We start from the raw sequence: 17,919 nt of genomic DNA, 5'->3' as shown, positions 1-17,919 counted from the left end.
TTGAACAAATTATAAATATCCGTTGCCAAGAAGAAAATGTGACTTGTGAGAAAATGAATAGTCAATAGAATTGTCGCAATTTCGGAACACATTGCAGTATAGACCAACCAAATTAACACATTTTTTATATCACACTCCTTTTAGTGTGATACGAGTAATATTTATTCATGCGGGAAATAGATAACAGGCCACAACCATAGGATTAAGTTTATTCATAAATAAAAATATGCCATCATGTTAGATATTTTGTTTATGGTTGCAATAGAAATGAGAGAAGGGATTTGTCAATTTTGTGTTTGTTTAACGCATAGTGTCAAAATCGACAAGCTATATATATGATATGAATATTTAAAAGACAATGTACTTTAAAGGTTTTTGAACAAATATACACATATTCTTTTGTTTATATATCGTTCGGCGCTATATATTGGGCTTGAAGACAATTTAAAATTGTATCGTCAACGTATATTTGTTCTACTTTAATATTTCTTCCATTGGAAATAATATTCCAGAATATTTTTTTTCCATTTGGAACTTATATCATGAAGGAACCTCTATTCAATGACAGTATTGCACATTTAATATATATTTGTTAAGATTTGAATTGAATGACACCGTAGAAATGAATAAGTATCACATGACGGAATTTTGCGTTTGGTTTCGAATATTCTTCTTGTAATTTTTTTTTTATCTTTTTTTATATATACTGAAATTTTGCAAAATTATAGTTTTTAGCAAATAAAAAATAGAAACCACACGTTGTGTAAGAAGATTTTATCTGGATTTACTTTTAGAAGGAACGCTCATTACCAATATTCGGAATCCAAGGATGTATAAAAACATGAAGAACTTTATGTTCAGAAAGGGGCATCAGAAGAATAGCCAAATTCATCTTAGATCAACTTTGTTTGAAAGAGTTGGAACCTTAGTTTCGTAACAATATCTAAATTTACCAACGAATCATTTTAGAAATGTATGGTAACCGTTCATACCTGCCAACCTCTGAAACCTTCAAAGAGGTAGATCTCCCCCTCAGCTATAACAGCTGAGGGGAATATTTTGCGCGAACGACATTTTCAAGTTAAATATATGACCTGTTTACGTATTCGTCTACAAAATACCAATAAGAGTTAATATATATACTTTATTTCTTCAATTCATGGTTACAATCTATACAAGGCGGGTTTTTTAAGCCTTTTTCAATACCTCCGAGTCTCATAACTCATAACATTCCATATTTTGATTTTGTTGTGAGTCTCACACTAAGCATGCTTTTAAACATCGTACAGACCATCAGAAGAAATCGAAAAGTTGATTGAACATGATGTGCAAAAAGATTCATTGCCAAGTGAACATGGTCTTAAAAATTGAAAATCTTTCATTCAAATAATCTGCTTGACATTTCGATTTGCAGTTATCTATTTCTTCTTTTTTTACACTGCCGCTTGGTCCAGACAAAGACCTCTATCTTGTTGGAGTTGACATAGCAGAACTGAATTTCGATTACTTATATATCGAACATAAAAACTACTGACCAAAGTTTTCAAATGATCGCCGATTGTTTATTTATTTTTATTGAAAGTAATGAAAAAGCCAGAGAATTACGAACGCGGGTTATTCAAGGTCAAAATATCCGAAAGCGGGAGATTCTATACTCTTGCGCGGGAGTGACCGGCAAGCGGGAGATTTCCGGAATTTCGTCGTTTGCGCGGGAGACTCCCGCTCAAAACAGGAGGGTTGGCAGGTATGCAATGGTATGAATAATGTTAGAAGCAAAGCTCTGACTACTTGGCTAAGGATACCCTTAGGAACTAACAGTTCACAAGCCGCAGTATCAACCCGGTGCTACAGTGCTAGTAAATAGAAACAACGCTTTGTAAATTTAGTGAACCCGAAAGCGTTTTTTTCTGGATTTACCTCTTCAGGAATGCTCAAAACCAAAACTGAAAGTCGGTTATTTATTAATAGTTGAGGGGCTATACTACCTAAGGGGGCCAGCCAAGTACGGACAGCCGCGTGGGCTATCTATACCCTCGGGTACTATCGTATATCATTACACCAATTAAGCATTTGTAATTTACTTAAATGTTCAAACTACTATGAAGAAATGCTAAAGTTGAAATTGAACTGACGTTTGTTAATAAGATGTGAAATATATTCAGGGTATTTTGCCCTATCTCTTTAATTGTGAATTATAAATCACACTTGGTACATAACATTCATAGAATACACATTGTTACTGAATGACTCTTTAATTGGAAATGCAGAACAATGAATGGGCGGTGTAACAGACGTCTCTTTGTAATTTTGTATACAAATTTGATATAATCGACTCTATCTGTAAATTTTGAAAAAGAAATTAATTAAACTGAAAAAGAAGGGATGTGTTTTATGTATGACACGAAGTCCCTACATAATCTTGAAGAAACTTAACGACACTTCTGTTGCTTTTCGTCATTTCAATGTCATAGGGAGGTAATCAACTAGCAGCAAAAACTCAAACCTCACTGCATATTTAAGAGACCCCTAGGACTTGTTGTTCGCGTATTTTTTAACAGAATCTCGGGGAATTAACACATCATTTTGCATTGATATACACAGGTGCGGCGAAACGTCAAACAATAACAGGCAAAGACGCTGTCTTACTTATTTCGACTAAAGTTCCATTTTAAAAGATGCAAACACAATATGCACGTTGAGGCAATCACTGAGAGGATCAGGTTATTTGCAAGATTACATGGCTGGAAATAACGAAAACAAATAATCCTCCAACCCAGGAGGTAGATTCAGCAAAAGTGGTTCAACCGTTTTAGTTTGCCGAAATTTAGACTGCAACTGGTAAAAAAGGACATAAGTGTTGGCAATAGCTTATATTAGCATAATAGACCAGATAAGCTTAAAAGCGAAGTTATTTTTGTTGTTTTGGTATTGCCAATTAAATGCAATACACAGTTATTCGAATTTAACATGAAAAATATGCAGTTAAAGTATATTACATGCCCAAAGTGATGACACTATAGGTGAAAATGTTTTGTACAAAGAAAACAGAATTTCATATAAAAGTGACAGAGGTTTTTTTCTTATACATTGTGACAGAACGCTCAAAATATCAGCTACACTGCTCGTATTAACTTTTCCCAAATGGTCAATTAGCTCTTCTGCTGTATCCTATTATCCATAAAAGTTACTGGTCATACAATTAGTAAGTTAAATTCACGCATGAACCACTCTACAAATGAGCAAATAAAGATGCGTTATATCAGCCCTATGTATCTTACTAGTGGGTCATTATTATTTGCAAGTAACTTTTATTTATGATACAATGACATTATCGACAAAGTTGTATAGGGATTAATATGATTTATTCCATGGCTGATTTTTTTATTTATGGTTCATACATCTGTTGGGACATATTAATTCAAAGGCTGGTTATTTAAATGAAATACATGTGAGAGAAAAATGAAGCCAAAAATCAGTGTATTTCTTAAATTATTCTTAATATGAGACGTTTTTTATTTAGTCTGTGTCTCAAGTTTTTTTCTTCATTTTAAGACTATATTACGTGTAACGCCTGAAGAATCATACCTATCTAAAACTTTTTTTTCATCTTAAGAAAACAAGAAGATATCTCTTATAGGCTCTCCAGTTTCGGGTTATTAAGGGTTCGACATATATGATATATATTTTTGAATACGGTGCCTAGACATCTAGATTTTGTTTTGTAGTTTTAGTTTTAGTTTTGTAGGGCTGTTGGGATGCTACCTCACATTAGCACCCACACCGGTTAATATCTTGTATTTTGATCGTCTCTGGTTGTTTACAATTGTTAGTTTTATTAAGGTTTTAATTGAGTGTACTCAAAAGTATTTTTTTTAAACAAGCATAAGATTATCATTGAAAAATCGTTTTTGTTTTACTAGTATGAGGATAGCATGTGCTTAAATTATGTATCCTCTATTTGTTCTCCCTCGTTTAAGCCTTAAGAGACTAGTTATACTTTTTTCACATTATCAGAATGGTGATTTGATGTTATGATTTTAGCAGTAAATACATTTTTCTGTCTTTCAACTCTCTTGATGTTGTAAATATCTGTGAACTTAAAGTGAACTTTATGTATCAATTCTTTTAATATATTTAGATAACATAGCCTTGCGTTGAAGATTTCCGTTAACGCTTTGATATTTATCCTTTATATTATGATAGAGTAATCTGGGGATTTTCGAGTTTCAATATCAAAACAGAAGATCATCATTACGTACAGAAACACATCTGACAAATTTATTTGTTTAACGCAGCAGACTTCTTTTCGCAACAACAAATTAAAAGTGTAGGTTGTTACTATATATGGAACAACATTTATTCTACACTCAAAGTATATTATAGTTTTTGTATGGAGATTTCTTTTGTATGTGTGTGTTTATGCTTTTTTTTCTTTTTAATTATTCTTGCTTAATTTTTAGCAGAACATTCAAAATTCTGTATGTTATAGCCAAACTAAGTGTTCTTTTTATGAATCTGTCACATAGCGCTGGCTTTTTGTAGAAGCTTTTTTTTTCATATGAAATTAGAAATGTGATTTATTCTAAATTTATGCATTTCGGGGGGAAAACTTATATCTCTATCAATGTTGATAAATTACAATAACCGGCGATAATAAATAGATCATAAAAATACTTAAATAAATGTACTCCAGGAGAGGTAAAATCGCTTTTGAATGATTTTGTAAAATGCATTTCCTTCATTTAAGTTTCACAAAAAAAGGTTGAGTGCAAACTTTATTATCACTTTTGATCGTATGATAATACATGTATTTATATATTTTTTTAAATTACAATTGTCAATAAACTATTTTTTCGAATATTTCCGGGTTGATTTATATCAAACGGATATATGTAGATTTAAACGAGCCTATTATTTCCGTGCTTGGCACCACTTGTATGAAATATTATTTTTTGGGAGACAAAAGGCCAAATATTCAATTTCTTAGTTTGACAGACAGTTATAAAAATTGGAACAAAATTGCTAAAAAAAACAGAACAACTCATAAGGTTTTTATTTGGCTTATTTAGTCTTAACATGATTGATATTAAACCAATTTCATTATTTTTCGGATGAGGATTATTAAATGTGGTTCGTGCCCCAATGAAGGCGTTAGCAATGAGCAATGAGCAAAATCCATATCGTATAGTCAGCTATAAAAGGCTCCAACATGAAAAAATGTGAATCATTTCAAATGAAAAAACCCAAAAAAAACCCTGATGTATGACAACACACATAGGAAAGAGAGTAACTAACGACAACCACATGAAACAGGCATATAGAGTATGAAACGGGGTTCAACATGCATGTGAGCGCTCAACCCCCTTTTAAATAGGACAGTGGTGTAACAGCACAGCATATAAACAATCTGTATGAATTAGTTAAAAATGGTTAAAAAAGGTAAAAACTCCTTATTACTACATATGTCGCTCTGCTGCTGCATGCGTAAATAAAATCTTGCTCGTAAGACGTACTGATACATAACCAACAGGAAGTCTTGGTCTTATGCCGCTCTGCTGCATTTATAAAGAAAGTCTTGCTCGTATTCCGATCTGCTGCATGAGTACAAAAAAAATCTTGTTCGTTTGCAGATCTGCTGAATTAATAAAGAAAGTCTTGCTCATGTGACGCTCTGATGTTTAAGTAAAGAAAGTCTTTCTTGTATTACGCCCTGCTGCGTTAGTAATGGAAAGTCTTCTTCGTATGCCGCTCTGTCGCATAAGTAAAGAAAGTCTTGCTCGTATGACGCTTTGTTGCATAAACAAAAAAAGTCTTGCTCGTATTCCTCTTTGTTCCATACACAATAAAATCTTGCCCGTATGCCAATCTGCTGCATAAGGAAAGAAAGTCTTGCTCATACAACGCTCTGCCGCACAAGTAAAGAAATATAGAAATAAGAAGATGTGGTATGATTGCCAATGAGACAACTCTCCATCTGAGACCAAATGACATAGAAGTTAGCAACTATAGGTCACCGTACGGCCTTCAACAATGAGCAAAACTCATACCGCATAGTCAGCTATAAAAGGCCCCGAAATGAAAAATGTAAAACAATTCAAACGAGAAAAATTAACGGCCTGATTTATGTAAAAAACAATGAACGAAATACAAATATGATATACAGCAACACACGACAAAGTATTGCTCGTATGACGCTTTGTTGCATAAACAAAGAAAGTCTTGCTCGTATGCCGCTCTGATGCATAAGTAAAGAAACTCTTGCTTGTATGTTTCTTTCCTGCAGAAATAATGGAAGCCTTGCTCGTATGCCACTCTCCTGTATAAGTTAAGTCTTTCTTGTATGCCGCTCTGCTTCGTATGCTCATATGCCGATCTGCTGTTAATGAAGAAAGTCTTTCTCGTATACCGCTCTGTATCATAAAAGCAAAGAGTCTTGTTCGAATGTCGGTTTGCTGCATTAATAAAGAGTCTTGCTCATATGCCGCTCTGCTGCAATAGTAACAGAAGTCTTGCTCGTATGACGCTCTGTTGCATACGTTATGAAAGTCTTGCTCGTATGAAGCTCTGGTGCATACGGTATGAAAGTCGTGCTTGTGTGACGCTCTGGTGCATACGGTATGAAAGTCTTGCTCGTATGACGCTCTGGTGCATACGTATGAAAGTCTTGCTTGTGTGACGCTCTAGTGCATACGGTATGAAAGTCTTGCTCGTATGAAGCTCTGGTGCGTACGTTATGAAAGTTTTGTTTGTATGACGCTCTGGTGCATACGTTATGAAAGTCTTGCTCGTATGACGCTCTGTTGCATACGTTATGAAAGTCTTGCTCGTATGAAGCTCTTGTGCATACGTTATGGAATTCTTGCTTGTGGAACGCTCTAGTGCATACATTATGAAAGTCTTGCTCGTATGAAGCTTTAATGCATACGTTATGAAAGTTTTGTTTGTATGAGGCTCTGGTGCATACGTTATGAAAGTCTTGCTTATGTGACGCTCTGGTGCATACGTTATGAATGTCTTGCTCGTAGGACGCTCTGTTGCATACGTTATAAAAGTTCTGTTTGTATGACGCTCTGGTGCATATGTTATGAAAGTCTTGCTCGTATGACGCTCTAGTTCATACATTATGAAAGTCTTGCTCGTATGAAGCTCTGGTGCATATGTTATGAAAGCTTTGTTTGTATGGCGCTCTGGTGCATACGTTATGAAAGTCTTGCTCGTATGAAGCTCTGTTGCATACGTTATGAAAGTCTTGTTTGTAAGACTCTTCGTTGCATAACTAATGAAAGTCTTGAGACGATGAAACGAAAAGGGGTTATACAAGATTCTTTGGTATGCTTTATAAAGAAAATGTAAGGGTAAAAGGGTTTTACAGATTACAATAAAGAAGTACCAGTATATGGTAATTGCTAAATCAGGTACTTTCCTCTCTGATGGATAGTAGTTTCACTGTCAATCATACCACATCTCTTTATTATTAATAGTAGGATATTTACTTGTTTTGTCTTTGATGAGAACCTAACTCATTGATAACTAACCAGATATTAGGCTTCGTGATAAGAAAGAAATGAAAAAAAAGACATATAGAATTCAAACATAAATTCACTATGAAATCAGAAAAATTGTTTTGTTAAAAAAAATATTTGCCATTGCCTTAAAATATTAATTTGTACTTTAATCCAGATATGACATCTATTTATCACAATAAACATGTTTCCAATGAATATATCGGAGTGAATAATGCAGGATGCAAACTTATTAGCATGAATGTTTTTATTTTCTGAAAAATCTACAAATTTGATTACATATTGATAACTTGAGGGGGGAAGGATACTGGAGATTATGATTTCTACTCGGTAGTAAGTACAATTTTGTAAACGTATCATAGAGATTCAGATTATTTTTTCTGTGTAACAAGACATTATTCAGAATTGGGTGTGTCTTGCTTGATATGGTGTGGACATGAGACAGATGTTGTTTTAATTGTTTCATACGTTTACATATCGAAATCGAAATTAATATTTGTAATAGTGCGCGAAAGGTAATGGATTTTTTGGTATTTATGGCAGGGGGAAAGAGAAAACAACCTTATTTTTTATTTATTTCTTTTTATCAGGTGACTTTAATTAAGAATCAGAACAATGTTTGGTGAGTGTGACCCTATCGATGTCGACAACACAACACAAGTCACACTTGACGTAGAAATTCTTCACGCTAAGTGTTATAGAATCTTAGGTATATGTAAGTACTACGTGTTTTAAGTGAATTCGGAAAGACATTTCAAATAATCAATTCTATTTTAATTATTCAAATATAAGAAAAAGATTAGAATATAATACATGTATCTGAAATCATGATGGCAGCTGTTTCAATTTTAAGTGATAAGTTTTACTACAGAATATTTGAACCTAATTTTGGGTAACTATATACATGTTTAGATTTAAAATTACAAGATATGTTGTTAAATCAAAGTCAAAGGTTAGGGGGAGGGTTTTTGCGCCAGCAAACTAGTTTAACCCCGCCACATTTTGTATGTGCCTGTCCCAAGTCAGGAGCCTGTATTTCAGTGTTGTCGTTATATTGCTGTATATCATATTTGTTTTTCGTTCATTGATTTGTACATAAATCAGGCCTTTAGTTTTCTTGTTTGAATTGTTTTACATTTGTGATTTCGTGGCCTTTTATAGATAACTATGTGGTATGGGTTTTGCTCATTGTTGAAGGTCGTACGGTTATCTATAGTTGTTAACTCTTATGGCATTTGGTCTCTAGTGGAGAGTTGTCTCATAGGCAATCATACCACATCTTATTTATATAAGACATACAATAGTAGACCCAAAGTACCTTTATTTGTATTCTGTACAATTCACATCAAAATATCTTTTAAATAGTGATTGAATATGATGCAAATATTCTTTTGATAAACATTGTAGGAAGCATACTTTTATACTGTTAGTCCCCGAGGGTATCACCAGCCCAGTAGCCAGTTTTTCGGTATTGGCATGAAAATACGGATACTGTTTGGTAGAAATTTGGTGATTTATAAACTTATGGAAATCGTTTTGATTTAGGGAATATATCTCCCTCTCGGAAAGCTCTGGTTCCCTATCTTGATTTCACTATACTGTAGGTCCTTCTTAATTTGATTAGATCTTCAACGTTTGTATAAGTTTTGGTTTTTCAAATATTTTGGCCTCGATTATCACTGAAGATACATTACCAGTCGAAATATGCATCTGGTGCAGTAAAATTGGTACCATTTATTTTTATCAAACTAGCAACATCGTACTGATAAATGTTCATTTAAAAATCATTGAAAATTTCTTAAGAATTCCATTTCGTTTCAGTTTATGCAGCGGTTCTGGCTTTCGGGATTTTATTGTCTTTGGCCATTGCTCTGATCTGTTATCGGAGGTATGTATACTACACATTGTTTAGCACTGTATTCTGTCATCAATGTCATATAAAGGACAAATCTGAAAGCGCCTTCACGTTTTGAAAACCCATGTCTAACATACGAAAGACTCATTTGCGCGTTTCTTTTGAACAGATGTATGTAACTTACACACACACAAACCGGGTTTTGGAATGATACCGAATGAAACGGTGTCCAATCCTTACAAAACTGATTGAAACTATTAAACGATCGACATGCTAAGAGAATGGAAATAGGTTGTAAACATTACTATCTTCAATAGCTAGCCTATCATGACTTTTTAACAAAAACATATTAGTTCATGTATGATAAGAATGTGTCTTGCTTCAGGTGGTTGAAATTTTGAAATTATATAATTACAATTTTAGCATGAATTAAGTGAATTACTCAGTTTTACACCACATTGTGTGCCCTGTACACTGTTAGGCTATCCTGACCATGTCTTATTCGTTGTTGTTTGTTTTTGTTTGTACGCCCGATTTTTTCTCTCGGAAAAAACGGTGAAAACGGTTGCTAGAACATACAGTTTTTTTTTATTAAACGTATAATACACCTTCTTTTAACTAATCACCAAATGAACTCTCTAAATCGAGATCGCCGCGATGTAGCCTTTTTGCGCTTTTTTAAGCAAACACCCATCAATCAATCTCAATCGTAAAGTCAACAAGTGTAAAGAAAAAAACAATAATAAGAAGAAAGTAATACCGCATCGATTTTTTTTCAATATATAACCCATGAAATTGAGTTTTGGTGCCTAAAATTAGCAGTTATTTACATTGAAAACTCAACATAAATGTAAGGGGAAAACGAAAAGAAGTAAAGTAGTTATCGACAAGTTTGTTGAATATAAATTTTATTCATCCTCAGTGTCACTGTGTAGCATCACCACCGGATATAGGTACTCCCGAAGCATAGAAACAATGACAGCAAAAAGTACCTTCTAGTATTCGAATCCCCGTACAGTAAACAAGTTATTGCCGCTATTCGCCGTACACTTTATTCGCTTTATTTACATTGAATTTTTCTGTATAAACAATAGTTTATTTCGAAATAAAGTGCTGTTCAATCTTAAATATGATATACCTTTGTTCTACGAAAACGTCAAACGAATAGTTGAAGGATAAATGTGTTTCAAACAAGTTTGAACTCGTCTATCCGATTCTGACGATATGAAGAGAGAGAAGGCAAATTAAGGATCATAATTAGCCCTAGGTAGTAGCTACATTATTAGTTATCAGTATCACAAAACTTTACTTGTCAGCAAAACGTAGAATATATGAAAATAAGAAGAAATTGACCTTACCTGACTTTCACCGCTTCGGGGGTACCTATATCCGGTTGTGATGCTACGCAGTGAGTATATTCATCCTATTCACGCATAATTAATGATTTACAATTACAGAAGAAAGTTTACAGGGGAAAAGAATTTAATTGGTTTAACTCCATGGAGAAGAAAGAAGGGAAGACAGCAAGTCCAGCTTCTGTTGTCTCGACGACTCTCTATAAACGACTTAACAAGCAGCATCAATGATTTTGAGTTTTATGTGAAACATTCAAGCGATTGGGACAAGGGTGCAAACATTGAAAAACTTCCACCGTTCCCATATTCTGAAGACGAAGGGTTACTTTTTCCGTCAGGTGGTGTTAACCAAACATGCAAACAAAAAACACCAGTCAAGTTAGATCTCACCTCTGAAAGCATTACATGTATCACGGCGTCAGTTGGAAGAGAAAGCTCAGAAAACGTAACAGAAGTCAACGTATCGGTAACGAGGGAAGACAAATTCGGGGTAAAAGGTAAATCAAACCCACACAATGCCTATACCTGCGAGCAACAGAAGAAAGATAAGAAAAATTTCAATCACAACAGCAATAGCAATAAAATTCATTTTGAGATAGAGGAAGCGAAAAATGCACACGACAAAAAGAACAATGCAGCGTGTGAAAATAAGAAATATAGTTATTCTTGTGTGAGAGTGGAGAGAGATTCTTCGTTTAAGAAACAAAATAATAGTGATTCAGAGAAAGCTGGTACATATTTTTCTCAGAAATTGGGAAATATTGAAAGAGACAGCAAATATCATTCATTCGACGAAACATATGACTCGGACGGAAAAATAGACATAAATGCGGTTCGTAAATGGGAAAGCAATATCCTGAATCAGCACCAAAGACAACCAGACAAGGTTCAAGACTCCCCAAATTGGCGAACTATTGACCGAAAAATAAAATATTTCGAGAATGGACTGGCAAATGCGAAAAAAGACAATAATACTTTAGATCGAAAACACAGTCCAAAAGATGTCATGCCTACTTCTCCCATTAGCTTTAATTTTGACAAGAAGGAAGACGTGATAACTGAGAAATCTGACAATATTTTGAACCAAAGCCATTCGGGAGAATGCATACCAGATTCTCCAAACGACATCACAAGGAACATGCACAAACATCTGAATAAGAAATTGACAACTTTGAATGAAAGGAACAACACTTCTGACCGGGGGCATAGCCCGATAGATTTTCCCCCAAGTTCCCCAAACAGCCATAAGAGGGTTGGGAAGAGAAATCTTAATAAAGAATCGACAATGTCAGATAAGGAGAACTACACCTTGGATCGGAACAATGATCAACTCGATTACATTCCGAGTTCTCCAATCGGCTACAGAGGGGACCGCAAAAGACAATTGACAATTTCAAGTGCGGAACACAACACGTTTAATCGGAACCTTAGCCTTGTAGAGTTTCTCCCAAACTCTCCCGACAGAATTAAAATTGATGGTGCAATCTGGAAAACGAGGAGCAATGAATGACTTCAGCAAATCAGAAAAGTTAACAGCAAAAGTCATGGTAACTTACTTATATATAAAATTGCAATATCAAAGCTGTGTTCATTTGAGAGGGAATTAAGTTATAAAATAACATGTTTTTGTATTATCCGTATCAATGTTAATTCAATATACACTAATTTACAAAATCTACTACAGTTCAATTTCCAATGTATGAAACCTAATTAACAGTTAAATATAAGTCTGTGCTTATTTTAATCACGCATAACCGCACACAGGTGTACTAAAAAATTTCCAGTATGATACATACATGTTATAAGGTAATTTACAACATTTATAAGGTAATTTACAACATTTCATCTTTTTTATATAATTATCTTTCATCTCATTTATATCGTAAATAGTTTGTTACTTTGTTAACTTAAAAGATTTTTTTGTTGGCGTCTTTGTCAAATTTACTATCAACTAAAAAACTTTTTTTGCGTTTTTGTTGGGATTATTTGTGTGTTTGGTTGATTATTTTAGTCAGTTGTGTTGTATGTCTGTTATGTATGTTTACACAGTTTAGGCTGCTGGATCCCACTTATTGTCACATTAACCTATTATGTCTGTTTACGTTCCTCACCCAAGTTTGTCAATATAACGGGGCCATTAACAACTGTCATACAAGGTGGAGGTTTAGCTATCTATAGTATAAATCCAGGTTTAACCCACAAGTTTCTTTGGAAAATGCCTGTACCAAGTCAGGAATATGACAGTTGTTTTTAATTCGTTCCGTTGGTTGATAAAGTCTAATGTTTGAATTTGTCAGTTTATATGGACTTCCTCCATTCTGAATTTACTTCAGAGTTCGGTATTTTTGTTATACTTTTTCATCAAGTTCGATTAATCTAAATTATTCACCAACTTCTGTTCACATATGATATTAATTCAAAAACTTAAATTGTACCTATAATTTTTGCAATGCTGTCACTGGAATCGAAATCCTTCATTGAAGGCTGCAATGTGTAACTTATATCAAAATATCTCGGTTGATATTAAAATGCCTATTTTATGATTATATAACTATGGTTGGGTTCCTACACCAAAAAGTCATTAGAACTGAGGACAGGGGACACTGGACTATTTACTGTTATTAAATGATAGTGTATATATATGTGAAGTTCAGTTATATTGTTATTTATTTTGTATTTGCCACAAACTTATTGTTTAAAGTTTATATGGCAATAAATATTTGAATTTGAATTTGAATTTAAAAAAGGGGGTGCCTTTTTAAAGATTCCATTTTATTAATGCATGAGGCAAAATTTTGGTTTATTTTTCATACAATGAAAACTATAAAGTAGTATAATTTTCAAAGTCGTCTGTCAACGTTTTCGTTTTTACCTTTTACGTTTTTATACAAAATTGCAACATTTACATATTTTTGTCAAACTATGAATCGAAGGACATTGCTCATCATAATGATCTAATTTGTATCCGAAAAACTATATACATGGATGATATACTTCAAATATTGTGTTAGTTAACGATGTCCTTCTCGTACATTTTTGGGATAAATAGTTAGCAGAAATAAGCCCTACTCTTTTCACTATGAGTGTAAAAGAAAGTCGGAAGATACCAAAGGGATATTCAAATTCATAAGTCGATGACAAACAGACAAAGCCATGGCAAAACAAAACCGGAAAAAGACCAAAAAGACAAACAACAGTATACAAAACACAACATAGAAAACTAAGAAGTGAGCATCTCGAACCCAGCCAAAAACCGGGGGCGATCTATAATTATATATATGTTGCTTGAGCAATGTTTTGTCTTAAAATTCAGTTACATTGTGTATGGTCTTGTGTATTCTAAAAACTTAGCTCGAATATGCCTTTTTGGCAATTAAGAACAACTTTCTGATTTATAATCATTCAATGGAATAGTAATTACGTTTTAGATTTGATATAATTTCATGATTTAAATGCATGATTCATTAGCTCATGTTAGCAATTCCGAACGGCGTCCAATCGAATTGCTTTAATTTCTCTTCTAAATTTTATATCAGGAACAATATGTGTCATCGGCATGTATGATTGCCAACGAGACAACTATACATAAGGACAGAGGGACTAAGATGTGATCAATGATACCTGTAGAAGGGCAAAAAGTCGAGGATATGTCTCCCTGACTCTTGCTTTTATCAGTAAACTATGAACAAATATTTTCCATGTATTTTAAAGTGATGATTTGAAAGATTTCTATTCATCCTAATGATAATCAAGAAATTACTTCAAAATTCCAGAGTTGATAATATTTGAGAAAGTATTGAGGTTTTTTTTTTTTTTAATATTTATATTTGTTGGTTTCTTCTAACTTATTTTAGTTTTTTTTCATTACCTACGTTTACCTACGTGCGTTATGAAAGCAATAGCTGCTATTCCTCTATGTTCATCTATATCGTTTCCTCTACCATAGTGTCATCTTTTCCGTTCCTCTACTTGTGTGTTGTCCATACTCAAATGTATAGTCTTATTTCATAGGATGGTATTTCCAATGTGTCTAGTCTATTTTCCAATATCTTCACTTTGGTGGTTGTTACACCATGTTCTGGCAAGCTGTTCCATATGTCTACTACTCTCTGTATGGATATTCGTCAGATAACGCCGCATAGTTCAGACCTAACTGGTTATATTTTTACTACTGTAACTATTGTTTTAACATTCGCTACTGGGACGGGGACACCGTTATCGTCCTTTGATTTTCGTTGTCTGGAGTCCCTAGTGTGGTCATTGTAAAACTTGCAATTTTTTTCATACACCTTCCAAATTCATTTCTTTATATTTTATGCATAAAATAGTAAGTAGGGGCATGAATTTTTAGGTAAAGTGGTGATTTGGTCCAGTATGAAAAGGTAAAAAATAAGTATGTCTGAGGCTGTCAAACTGAATTATAGACCCCCATAACATAAAATTGTCCATATTTTGAGTAAGAGCCGATGGACTTTGCTATAATTTTGATATAGTTAGTCCCAAAAGTAGTACACTACACTGTAAAAATCATTTTTAGATAGAGCAGGTACGATTTTTTTATTTGCGTTTTTTGTCTAAATAAATGCACTACGAAACAACTGTGTTCTCGGGCCTATTAAAAGAACAAGTTGAAACAAAAATAAAAAGTTGCTTTTATTGCATGTACATCCAAAATATATGTAAAAAGAACAAAATAATGCGGTTTGATGTTATTTGGTATTTGTTATGCAGATAGCTGTTTATTAACAATATTCTTTTTTTTTAACTTCTGAAAATTTAGTTGGAATACCTACACTAAAACACTTCGTTAAGGGTTCTGAGGATCTCTGTGTCTCGCCTGCGATTGATGCTGTCAATGTAAAAGTTCAATGGTATCTGCCAAACAAGTCTATTTATCATTTATAGTTATCATACGGAAAAATGGACAAAATATAAACTTTTCCACTAGTACACTTTTTCTTTTTCTGTCCAAATTTCGTAACATTCCATGAATATTTGACAACCTATTGATGTATGAAAAAAGAATAACTGTATGCAAATGGCAAAAAGGAAGTCCATGTTTCAGTAAAATAGAGGAAAATGAGAGACATATTTTAAAAATATGTAGAAGTGTCATTAAATTCTAAAGAGTTTCGACAAAGTTATTGATTTAAAAAAACTTTAACCAAGACTCAAAATCAAAAAAATGAGATGAACATAGCTCTGGATTCTGTCTAATGATCAAGAAGAATCTTCTGTCCAAGTTTCCTAAAATTCCATGAAGGTTTCACCAAGTTATTTATGTATAAAAAACTTAAACCCCAGATTGTATGAAAACCTTAACTGCAGAAACCAAACAAAGTCCATTCATCTGTGAAATCCGGTAAAATGAAGTTGAATATTGCATTTAATCACCCTGAACAGCTGATATCTTTATTGTTTATTTCAGGTTTATATATTCCTAATATATTTCATGATAAGTAATGATAATTGTACGATGGTGTTTGGCTGTTAATGCACATTTAGGACGAAACTGTGATATAAATCTTGAATCTTGCTTTGTAATAGACCGACAGAATGAGTCGGATTTTTCACGTGCTAAGTAGAAAAGCTGCAAATACCAATTTTCAAGTATCATTGGTTTGACACTACCAGAGATCAAACCTAAGACCTAACACAATTGCAAGCATGTTAGTACCGAGGCGGTATAATTGTTGTAAGTTGATGTCTTTTAAATAGTATGTTTTATTCTTCGTTTCCTTTTTTGTACCCAATGTCTATAGTGAGGTCATTGGTTTTTTTTTTAATTGTATCATGATAAGAATGTGTGGAAAAATGTGATATTTTTTGGTCCTATTCTAATGAAAATATGAGATGTTACGTTTTGTCTTGTTACTTTGTAAATATTATAGGCAATATAAATTGCGACTTTTTGTCATATCAATGTATACATGTATATTGAACATGCAGATATTCATTGTAACTTTTTGTCATATTTGTTTTGCATAATTGTTTTTACCTGTGACTTTCTGTTCATTCATCTAAATGTTTGTATAATTATCTGTGAAAGGTTTTTTGCTTGGATATTATTATATGCCACACATTCATATGTTTATGTTGACTGAATCAACCAGAGTGGTCCGTATAGTAAGACACTCAACCCCGAACATGCATTTTAGTTGCTGTTGTAAAATTCAGTTTTGAGATTTCTTTTTCAGCCATTCATTTATATAATCATTGCCACTGTGTTAGATTGACACATGGTAGCTGATCGGTCAAAGAATTGTACTGACCTAGAAACTAAGTTTAAGGTTTGTATACTGAAAATTCAAAATTTGAAGGTCAAGGTTAATGTTCATCATAACCTTGTAGCAAATATGGTCGTATTTACACCACAAATTTCACTCTGAGTTCAGACAAACCTGTGCCCCCTGGAAAAGTTTTAGAGCATGGCTGGACCTAGATATACAAAATTGAAATGTATTTTAAGTTTCAGAATATCAAAAACTTTTCGTTATTCATTTTTAGTTCACCTGGCCGAAAGGCAAATTGAGCTTTTCTCGTCACTTGGCGTCCGTTGTTCGTTAACTTTTACAAAAATCTTCTCCTCATTATTAGGATGTCTAATGTATATAACGGTGTTCGACGACTTCGGCTGTCGATGGCCGACATTGCTAAAAATAGAACAAAGGGGTAAAATGTAAGTTTTGCCTACTTATTCCGAAAGCCGCTATTAATAGAGAAATCTGACAGGGACGAACATGTTCAAAATGTTGAGCTCTACCTATTGTCTATTCAAGTCAAAACTGTCAGACGACTTCTTATAGGAGTTATTGCCCTTAAATGATGAATTTTACCATTTTTAAAAATGTTTGCCTATTATCTCGAAAGTTATAATAGATAAATAGAAAATTTAAAGGGGCATTAGCTGTCAAATTCATGTTCACCGATTTGACTCAAATTCTCATATTTGATTTATAACATACTAAAACAAATATCCAAATTACAAAAAGTCTAAAATAAACAATTTTAAAACAATGCATGGACTCGGTGATATGTATCAACATTTCGTGTGTATTTTTGTCTAGACGTCATCTAATTAACCATCGAGATGACCTCCGAAGACTGCCGACGGTCATATAACCCGATATTAACATAATTATAGATATAAACAGATAGCGACCACGAGTGTAATTGGATTTTTCTA

General features: G+C 33.4%; 1 protein-coding gene and 1 long non-coding RNA gene across 3 annotated transcripts in view; both read left to right on the top strand.

Moving 5' to 3' along the window:
• Nucleotides 1–17,919, top strand: part of LOC127709159 (uncharacterized) — a 131,316-nt gene that overhangs the window by 108,845 nt on the left and 4,552 nt on the right. The window lies entirely within an intron of this gene.
• The window catches only part of LOC127709127 (uncharacterized), a 14,763-nt gene continuing 4,552 nt past the window's right edge, over nt 7,709–17,919 (top strand). Inside the window, exons 1-4 of one of the 2 annotated variants that reach the window (XM_052214482.1) lie at nt 7,709–7,856; nt 8,114–8,232; nt 9,345–9,411; nt 10,836–17,919. The exon at nt 10,836–17,919 is cut by the window's right edge and continues 4,552 nt beyond it. In XM_052214482.1, coding sequence (XP_052070442.1) covers nt 8,139–8,232; nt 9,345–9,411; nt 10,836–12,243 — 1,569 coding nt within the window. In that variant the 5' untranslated portion in view covers nt 7,709–7,856; nt 8,114–8,138 and the 3' untranslated portion in view covers nt 12,244–17,919. Of the gene's footprint in view, nt 7,857–8,113; nt 8,239–9,344; nt 9,412–10,835 lie in introns of both variants that reach the window. The other variant, XM_052214481.1, reaches the window with a different exon arrangement.

Source organism: Mytilus californianus, unplaced genomic scaffold, assembly GCF_021869535.1.
Source record: "Mytilus californianus isolate M0D057914Y unplaced genomic scaffold, xbMytCali1.0.p SCAF_7, whole genome shotgun sequence".
Classification (NCBI taxonomy): Eukaryota; Metazoa; Mollusca; class Bivalvia; order Mytilida; family Mytilidae; genus Mytilus; species Mytilus californianus.
The sequence above is the reverse complement of the archived record's forward strand: the minus strand, read 5'-3'. Positions and strand labels throughout refer to the sequence as shown.